Below are 20,369 nucleotides of genomic sequence, written 5' to 3'. Positions count from 1 at the left end.
AACCTAATGTACTATATTTAAGAAGAAATAAAGTATGTGGTATATTTTGGAAACATTTTTATACATCTTAGCTAAAATGTTTAAAAGGTTATTGCTGAAATAAGTCAGCTTCATTTATCTGAACATTTAAATTATGCAGAGAAGCTCATCTCCCAGCTTTGGCAGATAAGCAAGATGTTTCTGTGCCAGTTTTCAAGCGCGAATCATCTTCATAGGTCACATCAGCGCATTGATCACACTGAAAGGAGTGTCTGGGTAACCACTCCTTTGCTTTGATTTCTAGAGTCGAACGCTGACAGATTTGAAGGGCATGAGAAAGCCTGAATACCACCCTCTCCAAACACTGGGCCCCTCGATCTGAACCTTGAAGCTGAAATACGATTCCTACTTCATGTACAGAACACATTTTTTATTTTGCAAAGCCAAAGCCATGCTTTAAAAATACAGACCTTAAATCTTAAGACATTATTCTGCATTTTAAAGAGAGATATAGTTAAAGCTTACGAGAACAATATCAAGTTTCAAATAACACCACTGTCAGGTTTAAACATGTCGGTATTTTTGTAATTCATGACCGTTCTTTCCTTTTTTTTTTTTTGAGACGGAGTCTCGCTCTGTCACCCAGGCTGGAGTGCAATTGCACGATCTTGGTTCACTGCAACCTCTGCCTCCTGGGTTCAAGGGATTCTCCTGCCTCAGCCTCCCAAGTAGCTGGGATTACAGGCACCCGCCACCAGGCCTGGCAAATTTTTGTATTTTTAGTAGAGAGGGGTTTTGCCATGTTGGCCAGGCTGGTCTTGAACTCCTGACCTCAAGTGATCTGCCCATCTTAGCTTTCCAAAATGCTGGGATTACAGGCATGAGCCACCATGCCTAGCCCATGACAGTACATTCCTAACACGTGTTTGTATTTTTGTAACACAAGTTGATATTTTTCTAATGTTCATGTATTTACATAGCCCTTTAAAAACATGAGTTCCATGAACTCTCTATGCCATTGAAGAGAGTTGTTAAAATCTGATTCCATCACAAATTTCAGACCCCTTTAAAATCATTATGAGAAGCCAGCATAATTCCAGCTGTCCCCTAGCTAATCTGCAGCTCCTCATAACAAAAGTCTTCAGCCACACATTGCTCTTCAACCACATGAAAGAAATGGAACAAAATTTCTTTCTACATTGTCTCAGTAAAGTTGCTTTCTTTAAAAAAAAAAAAAGTATTCTATTTATTTAAAAAGTTAAAAACATCTAACATTTTAAACTGTACAATAAACCCCAACTTCATTACGATTCACCAATCAAATCTCTCTTGGGTCCATTTTGTTCACTGGAACTCCGCTAGGCACTCAGAGCACAGCTGGGAGCAAGATCATTCTAGCTGCTGTCTTCATAGCACTCTCAGCCTAATGGACGTTTAGAGAAGAGTCACTCACGACAGAGAACAGCTCCCAGGGAAATCAAAGCAAACTGACACTTTCCTAATGGTCCAACCTGAGCTGCTTTATCCAATTGGTGACAATTGTCACCAACACCTGTTCTGCCATTGTCCCCTTCTTCCCGAAGGACTTCCAGGTTGTGAACACTTGAGCTTGTCTTTCCGCCTCCATTTTACAGGGTCAGGCTTGTTGACTGTATCAAAGTGAAACGAGAGAAAACACCAGCCGGCCAATTCTGCTGCTTATAACCAGCAACAACAAACATTCTGAGAGATAAAAACGTTTAAACATTTGCCTAAAATGAGTGATGTGTGGGCTTCCGTTTGTTTTTTTCTGTTTTAGTTTTTCAAACCACTGCCATCATTTTGTGCTGTAACCAAAAGACACTGTGATCTGTGACCACTTCATGAATATTTCTGAAAATGTTTACATTTGTCAACAATTCACTTTAATTCAGCATTTCCCAAAGGCTGTTCTGTGAAACGCCAGGCGGATATATACCCTAGAGCTACAAAACATTCCTTGCGAAGTGTGCTGGAAAATGCCACCTATCAGAGACCACCCCACCCTGAAGAGATCACACAGCCCATGAGCACGCTAAGTCCCGCAGGAGAGACGCTTGCTTGATTTTGCTTAATTCCCACATTTGCCATGCATACTTGGCCATAGACTTTTTTTTGCATAACATCTATGAGTATGTTTCACACATGCCTTAGGGAGACTCAGCTTTCTATCACATAGTGAAGGACGACGCATTGTCGTTATCTGCAGTCTCACTGGTCTGCCGAGAAATGTTTTCTGAGTACCTCCCGGCACAGGAGAAGCCCGAGGACTTGTACTTCCTTCTCACACACCACAGGTCCTTCAAGATCTTCAGAAAGTAGTTTCTGAACTTCTGCCCAATAAAAGCATAGAGCACAGGGTTCAGGCAGCAGTGCAGGAAAGCCAGGACTTCTGTGACAGTTTTCGTATAGCCAATTAGCTTTTCGCTCTGGCAGGATCGGTTCATTTTACCCAAATTTGCAGCCATCACCAGCAGGACCATGTTATGAGGAATCTGACAAGCCAGAAACACAAGCACCACGGCTATGATTACACGGATGGCTTTGTGCCTTTTAGAATTCTGAGCTTGCAGCAAGGTTTTGACAATGAACATGTAACAAAATATCATGAACAGCAAAGGGATAAAGAAACCAAAGAGTAGCTCAAGCCCCAACATCAGCAGCTTCCACCTGATGGGCTCGGAGACAGTCTGGTACTTGGGTTCACAGACGTCGCTGCCTTGGATGTTGTATTTCTGGTTGAAGACAAAAGTTGAGCTGGAGATGATGACTGACAGCCCCCACACAACAAGGCAGATGATTTTGCTGCGCGGTAGCGTTCTGGATCGGAGCCGGAATGACTTAGTCGCCTGTACGATGGCAATGTACCGGTCCATGCTAATGCAAGTCAGAAGCAGCATCCCGCAGTTAAAGTTGATGGCATAGATGCCTTTCAGCAACTTGCACGTGGCATTGCTGAAAACCCACGCACCGGTGGCATGACTCACTGCCCAGAATGGGAGAGTAAGAACAAACAGGATGTCTGCAATGGCCATGTTCAAGAGATAGACGTCTGTCATAGACCTGGCCTTCTTATAAAAAGCAAAGGTGATCACCACCAGAATATTCCCCAGGAGGCCAAAGACACAGATCAAGGAGTAGGCAATCGGTACAAATAGCCTGGAGAACTGCCTGACCTCCTGCAAAGAGCACAGTAACATTTCAGAATCAACTGAGTAATACGAAGTATTGACTGACACAAAATAATCTTCACTGGAGTCGAAAACATCGCTGAAATTCATTGATTCCTGGAAAGGAAACAAAGATAGAGTTAGCTGCAGTGCAATGTTCAAGTAGCCACAGTGAACCCAAATTACACTCCTTGCCAAAAATAAAAATCTTACCCCGCTCATTGTGGGCAGAAAAAATGCAGGCTGGTTGTAGAAAAAGGAGTGTATGGTTCAGCCCCTTCAGCTCACAGGCAGCAGTAGCAGGAAAGTGGAAGTGACTCTAAGAAGGAAAGAAGGCAGAATGCACTACAGTTAACACAGGTATTCCTGGAGAGCCAGACAGTTAAGTTACCAACATTCCATCTCGTGTGAACAGAGTGCACAGCACACTATTTTACATACAAATATTTATTGAGAATAGACATCAGCAACCACTTTCTGTAAAGGGCTAGATAGTAAATATTTTAGGCTTTGCAGGCCATATGGTCTCTGTCACAACTCCTCAAATCTGCCTTTGGAGCTTGAAAGCATCTACAATTACATAACTGAACAGGCTTCGCCCGGCTCGGTTGGCTAGAGGCTAGCTATAATTTGCCAACCCTTGATCTATAGTTTAAATAAGGTGCTCTCAGAAATCCACAAGTTTTGATCTGCACAAAAATCTTTACACAAAATTTAAAAACATTCAACAAGATTTTACTGAACAAAATCTATAGAAGTGTGAATGTGCATAGAAAATGTATAATTCATAGTCCTGGGCTTTAAATCGTTCGCAATATATGTCAGTGATGTTCACCCCTGTGGGCATGTGAGAATCTCCAGTAGAATTTAAAGTTTGACTATGAGAGCCATTCTCAAGACACACTGAACAAGCTGCTCCAGCCTGGAAAGGCGCTGGAGAGGAATGCACCTGCTTCTCCACAGCCGCAGACCTTTCCAGTAGACATTCCAGGTCACAAGCATGAATCTGCTGTGGCAGAGGCATCCTAATCATCAGAAATCTAAGTGCCAGAGGAAAGGTGGAGGCTGGCACAGTTAGGAAAGACTTCCTGGAGGAGGAGGCTCTGATCAGGGTCCTTGGAGAATGGCAAGGCTATGGGCCAATGATTGACAGAGAACGGCCATCTCCTTCAGGTGACTGGCTCATCTCAGGCTGAAGAGCAGTGCTGAGTCATGAGCCCTGTATGTTTGTGAAACAGCTGAGCAACCAGCCTGGCCGAATCAACTGGATTGTTAGGAAACAATGGAGTATACGACGTGCTGGGAACGCCAGCAGTGGTGGTGCATGGGTCCATATGGAGTATGCCATGTGCTGGGAACGCCAGCAGTGGCGGTGCATGGGTCCATATGGAGTGTGCCATGTGCTGGGAATGCCAACAGTGGTGGTGCATGGGTCCATATGGAGTGTGCCATGTGCCGGGAACGCCAGCAGTGGCGGTGCATGGGTCCATATGGAGTGTGCCATGTGCCGGGAACGCCAGCAGTGGCGGTGCATGGGTCCATATGGAGTGTGCCATGTGCCGGGAACGCCAGCAGTGGCGGTGCATGGGTCCATATGGAGTGTGCCATGTGCCGGGAACGCCAGCAGTGGTGGTGCATGGGTCCATATGGAGTATGCCATGTGCCGGGAATGCCAGCAGTGGCGGTGCATGGGTCCATATGGAGTATGCCATGTGCTGGGAACGCCAGCAGTGGCCGTGCATGGGTCCAGGCTGAAGAAGTTTAGCAGGAGACCAGGAAGAGCTGAAGCAGTTGTGGGGGGCCTGAAGACGAAGGGCTTTGAAATCCACCATTTGAAGCAAACTTAAAAAGAAAGAAAAACTCTTCGCTATTCTCAGGCTCACTCCTCCTTTCCAGCATTGTCTGTCATCCTGTTTATTAACACGCCCTGGACGCCCCCCAGTAAAATCCATGGCCTGAAATGCTCTGATATTAACGTTGGATGCGCTTCCCAGCCCATCGCCCATCTTCCTCCTCTTTTCCCTGCTCTTGCACCACGTGGGCCTGGCCATGCCAGGGAGGAGCAGCTAGGGGAGTGCAGCCCCAGGTGCACAGGCAGAGAAAGTGGAGCTCCCCTCCTCGCCCTCCACACGGTGCCATATCAGTCCTCACTTACGAGTCCACGTGGATGCTGACCTTTTGGAGAGGAAGCCCATGTAGCACAAAGTTCACCCTGAATTATTTTCCAAACCTATTTCTTACATAATTTTGATTCTCATTTCATTATTTACTCCACCCCATTCCTTCCCTGATGCCTGGAGTCACAACTCAGAGATCAGTTCTTCACTGCCCCTCAGTCACTGCTTTGGGCCTAAAAAGCTGGAGGAAGGCATGGAGTCACCTCTGCACTTTTGTAATCCCAGCAGGTATACAGTTGAGTGCTTTAGAGTATGCAGAAGAAGCATAGTATAGACCCCTGTGTTGCAAAAGCATGTGAAGAGGTAATCGTATCAATCAGAAGCAGCACAGCAATCAGAACACCACTGCTGAACTTCAGCTTCCAGCCACCGCGGACTAACAGAGACCAAAGGCACCCTGCTGCATTAAACAACTAGAAAAACCTACAAAATGTAACAACAATTTTCAGACCTTGGCACTAGGCATCACGAGATTATGGCTCCTGGCAGGAGGAGAACAAATACAGTGAGAAATGATACATAGTCTTTCTAAGCTGCAGAGCATGGCAGGGGTGGAGGGCATGGGAGGTGAAATATACAATATGTAAAATAAAATACACCAATTGAATTACCTTTTGGATGTTAAAACTATACATATATATATATATATATATATATATACACACACACACACACATATATCATATATAATAGTATCAGCAATTATATATATAATTGTATCATAAAATGTAAAATACTTATGGATAGCTCTAACAAAATTAATGCGAGATTTATATGCTAAAAACTACAAAACATTGTTGGGAAAAATTAAATAAGACCTAAATTAATGGAGAAATTTATCATGTTCAATTTTCAATGACTCATTTCATGTTCAGATGAAATGATTTCATGTTCAAATTTATTAATGATTCAATTTCAAGATATAATTTCTCCCCAAATCAATCTGTAGATACAACATAAACTAAATCAAAATTATGGTAGGGCTTTTTTTTTTGAGAAATTTACAAGCCAGTTCCAAAATTTATATAGAAATTCAAGGAAATTAAAATAGCCAAAACAATTCTGAAAAAGATAAAAAAATTGGAGGACTCACACTGCCTAATCTCAGAGCTGACAAGGAAGCTACACTAACCGTGATGGTGTTGGATTTCCGAAAGGACAGTTACATAAATCGGTGGAACAGAACAGAGTCCAGACATAGACCCACATATAGATAGCGGACTGATTTTTAACGTAGGTGCCAAGGTAACTCAATGGGAAAAGCACAGTCTACAATAAATGGTCCCGGAATGACATGAACAAAAAGTTGATCCTTACTGCTTACCTCACACCATTTGCAAAAGGTAACTCAAATGAGTTATAAATCTAAATGTGAGAGCTAAAGCATAAAACATCTAGAAGGAAAAATGGGAGAAAGTCTTTGTGACCCTGGAAAAAGAAGCTTCTTATATAAATTGCAAAAAGAATGAACTGTAAAAAAATCGATAAATTGTACTTGATTGTACAAAATGTAAAACTTCTGCTCTTTGAAAGACACTCAAGAAAATGAAACATATATATATTGAATAGAAAAAAGTATTTTAAAGCTTATACCTGATAATAGGTTATATCCAGAATATACAAATAATTTTTACAACTCCCTATCAAAAACATAAACAATTCAATAAGAAACAGGGGGAAATGTGAACAGGCAATTTACCAAAGAAAATACATGGATGGCAAATACACACACAAAAAAGATGCTCAATGCCATTAATCATGAGGAAAATGCAAATTAAAACCACAATGAAGGCTGGGCGCAGTGGCTCAGGCCTGTAATCCCAGCAATTTGGGAGGATGAACCACTTAAGTCCAGGAGTTCGAGACCAGCCTGGCCAACATGGTGAAACCCCGTCTTTACTAAAAATACAAAAATTAGCCAGGCGTGATGGTGTGCACCTGTAATCCCAGCTACTCGGGAGGCTGAGGCAGGAGAATCACTTGAACCCGGGAGGCAGAGGTTGCAGTGAGCTGAGATTACACCACTGCAGTCCAGCCTGGGTGACAGAGAGAGACTCCATCCAAAACACACACACACACACACACACACACACACACACACACACACACACACACACACACAGACAGAGAGAGAGATCCCACTGGAAGGACTAAGATTAAACGGGGCAGGAAGCTGGGAGAGGACATGGTGCATCTGGGGCTCTCACACTGTGTTGGTGGGACTGCAAGATCACACAGCCACTCCAAGGAGACGGTGGAGTCCTTTCTTGCACAGCTGAACGTGCATCCACCATAGGAACCTGCAACCGACTCCTACACGTCTACCCAAGAGACATGGGAAGATTAACACTGGAACATTCCCAGCAGGTTTATTCTTAACCGTCCCAAACTGAAAAAGACCCAAATGTCTGTCAACTGGTGAGCAGATAACCAAGTTGAAGTGTATCCATACAATAGAATATACTACTCAGCCATGAAAAGGAACAGGCGACTAATGCATGCTCCAACGGGGGTGACTCAAAACCTTCGCTCGGTAACAAATCCAGACAGAAGAGACCATGCACTGCATCATTCCATCCCTAAAATTTCTAGAAAAGGCAAAATAACAGTGGCAGGAATGAAATCAGGGATTGTCATCAGGACGGGAAGAAGGGATTGGCTGGGGTTGGGCGACACAAGGGGCTTTTGTGGTGGCAGAAATGTCCTCTATCCTGATTGTGGGGGTGGCATATGGCTGTGTGCCCTTGTCAAGACCTGTTGAATTGTACCCTTCAATCGGTGACATTTATTGCATATAAATTAGCCTCAATAAAGTTAATTTAAAAGTACCTACGTACTCTTCCATGCAAATGTGTTGGAACAGACACTTAGCGCCATAAACAGTCAAAGCAAGGATCTGCTGCTGAGCACTGAGGGGTTATGGGAGGTTCTGGGGCAAGAAGAGCTTTTGAGGACTCCATAAGGACAGAGGCGGGGACGGTGGGAAGGAGTGGGCAGTGTGGGTGGAAGGCAGGGGCTTGGGGACAGCGAGGGGGAGACCTGCAGCAGGGGCACGGCTCTGGAGAACAAGGGAGCAGGGGCTGTGGGGAGCAGTCGCTGTAGGGTTGGACGGATGCCAGGCCAAGGTGGGGTCAGCGGCACAGGTTCCCAGGTGAGTGGGGCTGGGACGGGATGGGAGGGAGTGACCTCCCCATCACGTGGAGGCTGAGTTGATGACGATGGGAAGGGCAGCACGGGCCAAAAAGGGAGGGATGGCCCAGCACGCCATGCACTCAATGCCCAACGGGGCCCCCATTTAAGGTAAATATTTGTTTAACTGCACCGTGACACACAGTATTTTCTGAATTTAAGTTTAACTCAGTTCAACAAATGTTTGTGAACTGTCTACTGAGGAGAGGCACTGAAGTACAGCAATGACTCAAACGCATACTTGAGCTTCAAAAGGCTGCCAGGTAAACAAATAATTACAAAACAGTTCCATGCTAGCAATCATCACGAGATGCACCCCAAAAAGTGAGTAACTCTTGGTGAGCAGAAGGCCAGCATTGGGAAGCCTGTGTGATGGATCCCTGTCAGCAGAAGGAGTCGGGAGGGGGCCCAGAGAGAGGGGGTCCAGAGGGATGGGGGTCCCAGAAGGAGAGGTCCCAAAGGGAGGGGGTCCAGAGGGAAGGGGGGTCCTAGAGGGAGAGGTCCCAGAGGGAGGGGGTCAGAGGAAGGGTGGTCCCAGAGGGAGGGGGTTAGAGGGAGGGTGGTCCCAGAGGGAGGAGTCCCAGAGGGAGGAGTCCCAGAGGGAGGGGGGCCCAGAGGGTGGGGTCCCTGAGAGAAAGAGGCCCAGAGGGAGCCAGATACACAGGCCACAGGGCAGGAAATGCCCGGCCGAGATATGAGAAGCTGGCCTACTCCGTCCTGTTCATAAGACACTACTTTAATACTTTAATTTCCTTTCATTTATTCTCATGTCCGAATAAGTCAATGAACCAAAATTTATAAATTCCACGTCTCTTAGGATGGTGTTATGCACCTGCTAGGTATAAACAATGTACAATTCTAGATAATGACACATTTAATGTTACTGTGGTTAAGAGTCAGGATTCTCAATAAAAAGATTGTTGTCAGGTTCACTTGTATGCCAACCATGGTCATCAAAAATGATTCGGCCTTCTCCAAGCCACTGTTTTCACAGGAAAAATTGTGTGAATTGTTTTAAGGAAACTGTTTTGGTGACAGATTGGCATGGGTGTCACCTCAACGTGTAAAGAATCCCGTTCACAACTTGCTCTATCATCTCAAATCTCAGGCAGCAGTCCAGCTCCTTGGAGAAACAGGCTGCAGATTTTCTACTAAGAAAATGTTGATGGTGAAGACATTAAGAAGTTTTTTTAGTAGATATTTCTGTTCCTTCTTTAAAGAACCGAGAACAAGATACCCTGTTATCTACCAGTGGCGGAGGAGAGATGCAGGGAAATGTGCTGAGTCCTGTGTCCAGTTCTTGGTGAACCAGTGAACCCACCCTTGCAAAGCAGCTACCTGCAACACATGTCATGCTCTTTGAGGTTCAGCACTTCCTATCTCACACGTGGTCCCTATGAGCACCATTCTCACCAGATCTCACTTTGATGTCATTAAATCACATGTAAAATACATTCAGCTCAAGTGATTCTTAAAGTGTAATTCTCTTGTCTTTGGAATTTAGATATTTCCCAAACAAGTGGGCAGAGGAATACTTCTAGAGCTTCTGTAGGACATACTGTTCTTTGGAGGAGGAGCTTCAGGGCCTCTAAGAAAAAGTCATCTAATGACACACTTTAGAAATGTCATTTGACTCAATTTGGTTTTGCAGTTAAGAGGCTTCTTTTCCAATATTCAGCTGCCTCAAGTAAAGTGTCGATTGTTGCTGTCTCAGTAACTCATTGTCATCCCCCACCTGAATGTTAGCCTCTCACAGGACCTGGGGTACCCTGCAGGGTGGGCACACTACAGCATGACACCAAATGAGAGACTTATCATGTCTCATCCCCTGAGTATCTCCTTCACCAGGAAGGCATGTCTCGTTGACTGAGCTTTATCACATGTTCTGAAAACAAGAGAAAGCAGAATTTCTTGATTCCTGTTTTGCACCTCTCTACTCTTTTTTTAAAAAAATCATTTCAAAAATATTCAGAGAATGTTGCAGTGAAGTTGCCTGACTCCAGCGAATGGTGCCTGTGAAGTCCAGGAGCACAGCGCTGGTGTAAGGAAGCTCAAAACCCATTTGCAGAGAGAAAGAAGATAAATGCCTCCGAATGAGGTAAAATGTTGGGGGTTGGTTCTCAGCAGGGTGTTGAGGGCATTATGAAGCAAATGCAGCAGCGTCTGGGATGGAGGTGGTGAGCCCTTGGGGGTCAGCATGGGTTTGGTAACACTCAGTCTTGTCACACTGATTTCCAAGCCTTGGTGGTCACAGTCACTAAACTGCAGATCAGGGAGGTGTTACAGACATTGAACACTTACGATAAAATCTGAAACTTATAAGCAATCAAGAAGAGGAACCACGATCTAGGTGCAAGTACCATTAGGTGGCTTGCTAGGTGTCTGGACAATTGGCTCTGTGATACCACTTTGCTGGCAGGCTGGCACAAGGCCCTATTGACATTGCACTGATTTTGGCCTTCAGCTGTGTCCTGCCCATTGCTTCTATTGATGAGAGGGGCAAAAAGAGAGAAGGCAAGTTCATTAGGTCTGAAGATGTCAAGAAGCCTAAAAAGATAATTAATATATTGGATGACAGAATCAATGCACAAATATTCTGGACAGAATCAAGCAATGGGTAAATCTAATGTTGTAAAATTCAGCAGGGAAAATAGAAACTTCTCCACGTAGATTTAAATAAGTAGGCTGGGTGCATTGGCTCACACCTGTAATCTCAGCACTTTGGGAGGCCAAGGCAGGCGGATCACTTGAGGTCAGGAGTTTGAGACCAGCATGGCCAACATGGTGAAACCTTGTCCCTACCAAAAATATTTAAAAATTAGCTGGGTTTGGTGGCACACGTCTGTAATCCCAGCTACTCGAGAGGCTGAAGCAAGAGAATCACTTGAACCTGGGAGACACAGCTTGCAGACAGCTGAGATTGTGCCACTGCACTCCAGCCTGGGTGACAGAGCAAGACTCCTTCTCAAAAATAAAAAATAAAAATGCAAAAATAAATAAGCAACTACACAGATATAAAATGAAAGTGCAGCAACAGCAAAAATCTTAAGAATTTTATTTGCTAGTAAGCTCACTAAGAGGCTGGTAAATCAGTACTATGTAGGTGCAGACGTCCAGCCAGCTGGAAAGCCAGCCAGCTCTGCTCACCTCTGGGTACTCTCCACCCTGGTCACTAAGGCTTTCCAACCCAATAATAGATACAGAGTATGGAGGCACCTGACACAGGGGACAGCACTTGTCAGCAGAATCACGGCTCCATGTCACGCTTGTGGTTAGCAGAATCATGGCCCCATTCCCAGGCCCTGACACAGGCACCAGAACCTGTGCATGTGTTGCCTTACACAGCAAAAGGGATTTTGCATATGCAATGAAGTTACAGATCTAAGGGCCTGGAGGTAAGCAGACATCATGCTGGATTGTCTAGTTGGACCCACTGCAATCACGAGTCCCTAGAGGTGAAGAGTCCTTCTCCCTGGAGATGGGAGAAGAAAAGATTCAGAGGTGAGAGACTCAATGTATTGTTGCTGGAGTTGCAGACAGAAGAGGGGAGCACAAGCCGAGCTATGTGGTTGCCCTGAGAAGCTAAAAAGGCCCTCTGCTGACAGCCAGCATGAATATGAGGACCTCAGTCCTACAGTCACAAAGAACTGAACTCTGCCCATGACTGGATATGGCGAGGACCAGATCTCCTTGCAAACATGCAAATAGTACTTACTAGTGGAAAGAAGCCTGGGAACCCCTATCTAAAAGCGCAGAAGAGCAGGGCGCAGTGGCTCACACCTGTAATCCCAGAAGCTTGGGAGGCTGAGGTGGGTCGATCACTTGAGGCCAGGAGTTCGAGAACAGCCCAGCCAACATGGGATGCATCTCTCTGCCTAGTGTTTTTGTTATTGAACCATTAGTAAAGTTTGACATTAGGTAAGAGCTATAGATCCTATGGATGTCTGCTTTGAAGATTCAAATCCTTGCATTAACACAATCTCTGTATTATTCTAATGCATACTTCAATTTAGGAACTGTTGCTTCTTAGGGAATTCATGCATCCAGCATTTAAAAGTGAGTTCTAAGAGATGCTCTGAGTAGAAAGAAGGGAGGGAGACAGACAGGGGTGGGAAATGATTTCTCTGTGGCTAGTATATTAAGACGTTAATAAGATGCTAACTACATCCTTCCCTAGTTTATTCCTATTAGAGCTTGTTTATCCATGGCCCTTCAGAGCCCTGCCGGAATAACTCACTATTGCCCAAACCTTCTCACTCACAGAACCTTTTCAGTTCCTGTTCTTTGGAAACACTTTGGGAAATTTTTGAGGCCAGGAGTTCCAAGCTGCAGTGTGTGATTATCGTGTCTGTGACTGGCCACGGCACTCCAGCCTGGGCAACATAGCAAGACCTCATCTCTTTAAAAAAGGTAGTTTATTTATATGATGATGTAAATCATATAATCTGACCATATAATCTATATAATTATATATGTATGATTATATAAACCATATAATCAATAAGTTGACTGTATTAGTCCATTCTCACACTGCTAATAAAGACATACTTGAGACTGAGTAATTTATAAAGGAAAGAGGTTTAATTGACTCAGTTCAGCATGGCCGGGGAGGCCTCAGGAAACTGACAATCACGTCAGAAGGGGAAGCAAACACATCCTTCTCCACATGATGGCGGGAAGGAGAAGAATGAGTGCCCAGCAAAGGGGGAAGCCCCCTGTAAAACCATCAGATCCCATGAAAACTCACTCACTGTCATGAGAACAGGATACAGCCCCATGATTCAATTATTTCCACCTGGTCCCTCCCACCACACATAGGGATTATGGGAACTGCAATTCAAGATGAGATTTGGATGGGGACACAGCCAGAGAATATCACTGACCTAGAGGACTCTCCATTCATTCATCCAAAGACAGGTCTGAGCGGCTCCTAGGGGCCAATCCCTGTTTGAGGCAACAACAGAGGGAAGACAAGAAGATGGCTACATGCACCCACCACCTGACTGCAGCAGCTCACAGGCCCCCCAGGGCTGGCATTGCCTGACCCAGAGAATGTGGCAAGGGGTGCCACCAAGGCAAACACAGGAGGAATCTTTAGACAGTGTGCTGGTCCCCACACCAGCCTCTGACTTGAAGTGCCTCCATTCCCCTAGCAATTGCACGAAACAAAAGTTGTGCAGACCTCATGTCTGATCACTTCTCTTCTCTTTATGGGCATATGTTAGACTTAGAAATAAACTTGTATTAAAAGATATTGTTAATGGCTTTTTCTTCCCTTACTTAGAGGCAAATAATGATAAGCTATACTTCAGTATGTTATTTTGTATTTTAGGCTTGAAATCATATAAATAAACTACCTTTTTTTAGAGATGGGGTCTTGCTCTGTTGCCCAGGCTATAGTGCAGTGGCCATTCACAGGCACGATAAGAGCACACTGCAGCGTTGAACCCCTGGCCTCAAGCTATCCTACCATCTCAGCCTCTAGAGGAGCTGGGACTACAAGCCACCACCCTACTCTTTTAAATGAAATGCAAATGTACTAGGATCTCATGAAGATTAAATATATGCACATGGTAAGTAATAACTTAGCCTCTGAATTTCAATTGTAACACATCAAAGATCTTGTTATCACACATTTTTAAAAGTGTTACTTTAAGAAAAACTTAATTCCAGAATAATATTTCTTACATAGCATTTAAAATGTTCAATTTTTTGAAATTTTTACTGCAATAAAGTAATGTGGCTTCTTAGTACAACTTTTATTAGGTACAATATGCAATAGAGTATCTCACAAAGTAATAATTAAGTGGTTAATTCATTTAGAAATGAAAAGAACACCTAAGTATACATTCTGCTAAAAAGCAGAACCAGAAGAAAAAGGGAGGGGCTGCCCCCACTATACGATTTAAGGCCGTGTTCAGTTCTCCAAACACAGCCACACTCATCTCCCCCCAGCCTTCCACGGTGCCTCTACCTTAGAGAAAACCATGCTTTTGGACTTTGAGGGCATTGGGAGTCCCCTAATCACAGGCAAGTGGCCCCAGAAGAGGTGGGTAGCCACAGCACACACTCTCAGGGAGACCAATACTGGCTGGCTCTGTGGTGGTAGCAAAGAGAGAAGGCCACTGAGAGCTGTGGGGGGGTCTCCCCAAGAGGAGCAGGGGTTGGGGGGACCAAGCAACAGACCAACTGCCATTGTTCATCCCTTTGGCCAAGGACAGGCTCTGCCCAAGAAAATTCAATATGGGGAAAACATTAGTAATAGTTATGAAAATATTACTGGTAATAAAAACTGTGTTAACTTGTAATTTAAAAACATTTCATAACTAGCTTAACAATGTGTTAAAATTAAGTTGTCAGACAGTTTTAAATTTGTGCTTACTTTCATAAATAGTATTGGCCCTGCAAAACAAGGAGCAAGAACTAAATAAGAGTATCTGTGTATGTGTGCATATGTGGGTGTATGTGTATATGTATGTGTGCATGTGTGCAGTGTGCATATGCCTGCATATATACACCTGTTTATATCATGTATGTGTATATGCATGTGTGTGCATGTGTGTATATAGGTGTGCACGTGTGTGTATACATGGGTATGTGTGTATTTGCATGTGTGTGCATGGGTGTATATTGGTGCCTGCATGTATACATACATGTGTGTGCAGTATGTGTATAACTGTGTGTATACATATGGACGTGTGTATGTATATATGCATGCATATGTGTATATGTGTGTTTGTGTGTGTGTGTGTGCATATGCTGTAAATTAAGTTCTAGTTAGCTGCTGGGCATTAGAATCACTGGTTTACAGCTGTTTATCTCTTTTAACCTCACAAAACCCTTTATGGTAGACATCATACCCATTTTACAGATAGCGAGCCTGTAGCTCATCTAGGACTGTGAGTACTGGTGAGACTTCCATTATTGTCTCTTACTCACCGTTCTAATTCACCTTGCCACCAGCAGGTCTTAGTGAAATGCCATAGAATTCCCACAAGATCTTAAATAATATATTTATTTTAAAACATCTTATTGATATCAGAGTTTCGCATACTATAATGGTAGGTGTTCAATACATTTATGTTCTCTAAGTTTATTTGAATCATGGGCCCACCACATTTTATGCTTTTTTAGATAAGCATCAGTGGAGCTGAAACTCTAGGCTGGCTTCCTTCTGCTTTTGAATGAGAGTGGCTAAGGAGGAGATCAGGAGGTTTGATTTTTTTTTGTTTTCCCCCGGTGATTTGTTTATTAAGCTTCTGTGGGTTGGGTTTTTTTTTTTTTTTTCAGTTCCTTTAATTTCTTTGGAAGTTTGCTTTTTATGTTTTCTGTTTTATTTGCAGAAATTACATCTTTAACCATTTAAAGAATAGCTTTAGTTATGGCCTTGCATTTTTGTTTTTCTTTATAAAGCTGATCTCTACAATATCTATGTCCTGCTGCTGAGTGGACTTTGCAGCTGATCTCCGGCTGGAGTGCAGTGGTGTGATCTCAGTTCACTGCAACCTCCGCCTCCCAAGTTCCAGTGATTCTCCTGCCTCAGCCTCCCAAGTAGCTGGGATTACAGGCACATGCCACAATGCCTGGCTAATTTTTGTATTTTTAGTAGAGAGGGGATTTCACCATGTTGGCCAGGCTGGTCTCAAACTCCTGACCTCAGGTGATCCACCCAGCTCGGTCTCCCAAAGTGCTGGGATTACAGGTGTGAGCCACTGCACCTAGCCTGGCTCCCTTTCATATCATTGTGTATTATTTTCTGGTCATAAGATACTGCCTTCATAATCACAGTGGCATTGGCAGCCCTCATGAGAGCTTTGCAGCTGAGACTTGTTGAAATTTCCACCTCGTCAATTTCTCTTAACCACCCTCACAAGCTCCTTCCTGCTTGATCTTCGGCTGTCCGGGATGCCCACTCACCAGCCTTCACTGCATAAATGACTTACTGCCTCCAAAATATTTCTTAGCTTAATTTTTTTGTTTTCCAAAATCTTTTAGTGTACTTGATCAAATAAAGCATCACATTCTTCTCCAGACTGATGCCCTGAGGATATCTCCTGTATGAGGAGCAAGTATCCAGACCATCACCCAAGCCCCAGTGCAGGGAGCGAGTATGAAATCCCTTACTATACACTTAGGGGAAAAGGGGGCTTCCTAAAACCATAAAGTCAACGCTTTCAAGAAAGGAAGTCTGTGTCGTTAAGCATAAACATGGTCAATATGCCAGCATTCTGGAAAATTAATGAGTAAAACAGTCCCATTCCTGTCAGACTAGGGGATCAAAGAAGTTACATTTTTGAAAGAAAAGTTTCAGGGGCCTTGGCGTGCTCACCTCCGGCAGTGCTCTGATCCACTCCCTTCAACCTCGCTCCGGGCCCCACAATCTGATGACTCCAGGTCACCAGTGTGATGACCATCTGTCAATAAGATGCAGCTTCTAGCGATCATTAAGAAAAAAGCTGTGAGCTACTAGAATTGCCCAAAAGCAAGTTCTGGATTGCCACTTCCTACTGAAAAGTGACGCCTATTTGCCCAAATGCAAATGCTTAACCACGTATATCCTGTAGGGTATTGAGTACTCGTAGGATCCCTGGAATCAAAGTCCAACCAATGGTAAAGTGCGAAGAAAAAGGGAGGCATTGTAGCTCCCCAGAGAAAGAGAGCCTTTGCGTGGTTTTCCATTTGCAGCAAGGAGTTTGTACCCAAACGTTCATACTCCTTTACCTGGTTATCTCCTGGGAGCAAGGAGTCTCTGCAAGCCGACTGGGAAGATTTGGAATGTTTGGAAGAGGCCGTGTGAGTTAAAGAGCTGGGTCGGGAGCACTTTCGTGTGGAGTCAGTCAGTCCTGGCCCCACCCCGAAAGCTGTGCAGCCACAGAAGGGCCACTGAGCCCCGGCAAGCCTCGGTTTCCTCTTTTGAAGAAAGACCATGACAGCTCTAACCTGAGAGGGTTCCGAGAAATAGCCATGCCCATCCACGGAAGCCGAGGAGCGGTGCCTGAAGGAGAGGTGGTTCTCCGTGCATATCAGCTATTATTACCAGATACTTTGAGAGCAACACAGGAGCCCCTCAATCAAAAGCAGGCACCTCATCTTCATGTGGCACAGAGACATAATCTCTGGGTGACAATGGGGGTCACTGCCCTGTCATTAGACATATCAAGGGAAGCAGCTGACGACAAGTCACTCAGAAATTTATTCTTAGATGCAAGTGATTAAAAAATAGAAAAGAACCCTAGAATCATCAGGTTGTTCACACCTGGGTTGCTGTGAACCACATCTCAGGAAATAACAAAAGTTTTACAGACAACAGGTTCGTGATCAATTCTCAGCCAGCCTGATGGACACTCACACTTTCTCCACCTCCCAGTGCACTGTGCCTCCCCACCCCAGGCTGCCCACGAGGCTCCACTGCCCGCTGCCCAGCTCTGCTCTGTCTTGACCACACCTCACCTGGGTCTCTCCTTCCTGCAGAGCCCTGAGCTCCACGTCCCCAAGCCTGAGCGAGCCTGAGAAGCTGGAGCGCACCCCTTATCGTCTCTCTGGGGAACCAGCTAGACACAGCAGGACCTGTGTCCTGCTCAACCCCACTGGCCATTTTCCCGGACTTGTCCAGGGTCCCCTCCAAAGACCCTGCTGGCCCCGGTGGCTCCTCCTTACTGGATAAAAGAAGGGCCTTTTCTGTTTGAAGCGCTTGCAGACCTGTGGTCATGGGGTCCTCTTGCTGCCATCATTCCTTTCCCTGCCTTACAACAATCCCTCCAAACAAAGCCTCTCCTGACTAAGTCCTGGCTGTTTTCCTCTAACAGAGCTCGCAACTTCCTTCACTCTGGGTGACCTGTCCCTCCTCCATCTGAGAGAAGCCCTGGGGTGCTGTTCCCCAATAGTTCACCCCAACCCGAAACCTGCTGATTATTGGATGGCGAATAAAGCAAGACCCTCCCTTCTGCTCTTCCGACCCCTCCCCTGCTACCTCAGCTCCATCCCCTCCTCCTCATTTCTGCCATCGCCCCTGAGGCTTCTGCTTCCTGTAGAAGGGCTGCCCATAGGAGGAAGAAACAGGCCACTAGGTAACACACCCCTCCTGCGTTCTCAGGTGCCCTCTAACACTGCCCTTGGATGGTCTTGCTTAGCGTGAAGGTAAGAAAGTAAGCCCTTTTATAGATGATTAGCCCTGGCAATGCCTGCCTGGAAAGAAAAGAAAGAAAACGAAAAACAGATTGGACTTTGCTGGGGACCAAAAATGAACATTAATTACGCAGAAATGTAACGTATTGAACAAAACCGCCATGCAGATGCTGAGGGACCCAGGAGGCCCAATGACACCCCCTTCCTTGCAGAACAAAGAGACTCACGGCCACTGTGGGGGCCCCTCCAGTTAGACTGCACAGAGGCAGGGACGTGGAGGTCTCCAAGAGCGGCCTCCTCCCTGCGACACCCTCCCTGCCCCAGAGGGGAAGGTAGCGGATGGAGATTGAGACCCTGCTGCTGACTGGCTCCCAGCCTGGGCTGGTTGCCTTTACTTCGAGAGCTGAGGTGGAAGCTCCACGTGGCACTGACCTCTGCAATGCTTCTCATGTCTTTTGCCCCATATTCCTCCCGTAGTTCCAAGTCAAATCCAAATTATATGTCACCCTAAGAAAGCTGAGACCCATTTGGTTTTTATCTCTCTAAAAATGCCCCTATATTAAAGATCCTCTTAGATCTCACTCTTACTGAACCTTCCTCAAATGTAAAATCACACTGTTCATTTGCATAGACACCGTGAGGTGCATAAAAGGCGAGGAATGTGGTTTACAGTCACATGTTTCATAATAATAATTTTCCAGGCAGAAAATTCCACAATAACGTCAAAAGTTCATTCCTAAGAAAAGCCAGGGACAGTTTGGTAAATTCAGATAACAGTCATAAGGAGTTGCTTTAAAACTCACATTGAGGCATTTCTAGGAAAGCCATCTGCCTCTGGCTACAATCCTACAGAGGACACTGTGTACAGCTCAGAATGGGTCACCATGACCAGTTCTCCTTGTGATTGCCTTTAATTCACAAACAGGCTCTGCACACACTGGAGGCCACAGCACACACACTGGAGGCCATGGCACACCATGTCGTGGACACTGGTCATCTGGGTGTCAGTCATCTTTTGAAATTATCAGCAAAGTTGAAAAGATGGTAAATGTTTTGTTAAGCCCTAAAGTAACACTCTGTATAAACTTTGAGGAAGTCAACGTGGTGAGCTGGTTGGGAATTCTTGCTGAGATACCAGGCAGCAGCAGGGCACCACCTGCCGGCCACATGGGGGAGCCCCCCAGCCCAATCGAGCCTCCGGATGACACGGCTTCCACACGTTCTCCGATGGTACCTGCAGTGGAGGCCCCAACTGAGAAGCACTCAGCCGAGCCCAGTTGACCCCCAGAGCCACGAGAGATTGTAAATAAATCACTGTTAAAGCCACCATGACTCAAGGTGGTAGATAACCGGGACAGCTTTCTACTCTCGTGCGCACAAAACTTCTGAAGTAATGAACATGTTTTTAAAAAACAAAACAAATGAAAATAAAAGCGTCATTTGTTTGTTTTTAAAAAACCCTCCCCAGGAAAGCCTAGAGTTAGCACAGGTGCTGGGAGTGGAGGGACAGGAAGAAGCTACAACAGTGACAGTCGGCAGGCAGCCACTGGCTCACACACATCGCAAAAACATAGACTACCGAGCTGAGCAGTGCTTGGATCTGTGTCATGTGGTTTGGATCTATATCTTTTTCTTCATAAAAATGTAAAAAAAGGCTACTTAACAAATTACGCCAGCAAATTCTCTAGTAGGGACAAAAACACATTTTATA

At 45.0% G+C, this 20,369-nt stretch overlaps 1 protein-coding gene across 1 annotated transcript; it reads right to left on the bottom strand.

The window, feature by feature from the left end:
• Positions 1–394: 394 nt before the first annotated feature.
• On the bottom strand, positions 395–17,315 carry CCR6 (C-C motif chemokine receptor 6). Its single transcript, XM_003271787.3, has 3 exons — positions 16,863–17,315; positions 3,381–3,486; positions 395–3,284 (listed from the first exon to the last, which is right to left on the bottom strand). Exons 2-3 carry the CDS (start codon positions 3,387–3,389, stop codon positions 2,169–2,171), a joined length of 1,125 nt encoding a protein of 374 aa, XP_003271835.1. The 5' UTR covers positions 3,390–3,486; positions 16,863–17,315; the 3' UTR covers positions 395–2,168.
• Between the last annotated feature and the right edge of the window lie 3,054 nt (positions 17,316–20,369).

The sequence above is a fragment of the Nomascus leucogenys genome, chromosome 3, assembly GCF_006542625.1.
Source record: "Nomascus leucogenys isolate Asia chromosome 3, Asia_NLE_v1, whole genome shotgun sequence".
NCBI lineage: Eukaryota > Metazoa > Chordata > Mammalia > Primates > Hylobatidae > Nomascus > Nomascus leucogenys.
Note: the sequence above shows the minus strand (reverse complement) of the source record. Positions and strands in the feature narration are given on the sequence as shown.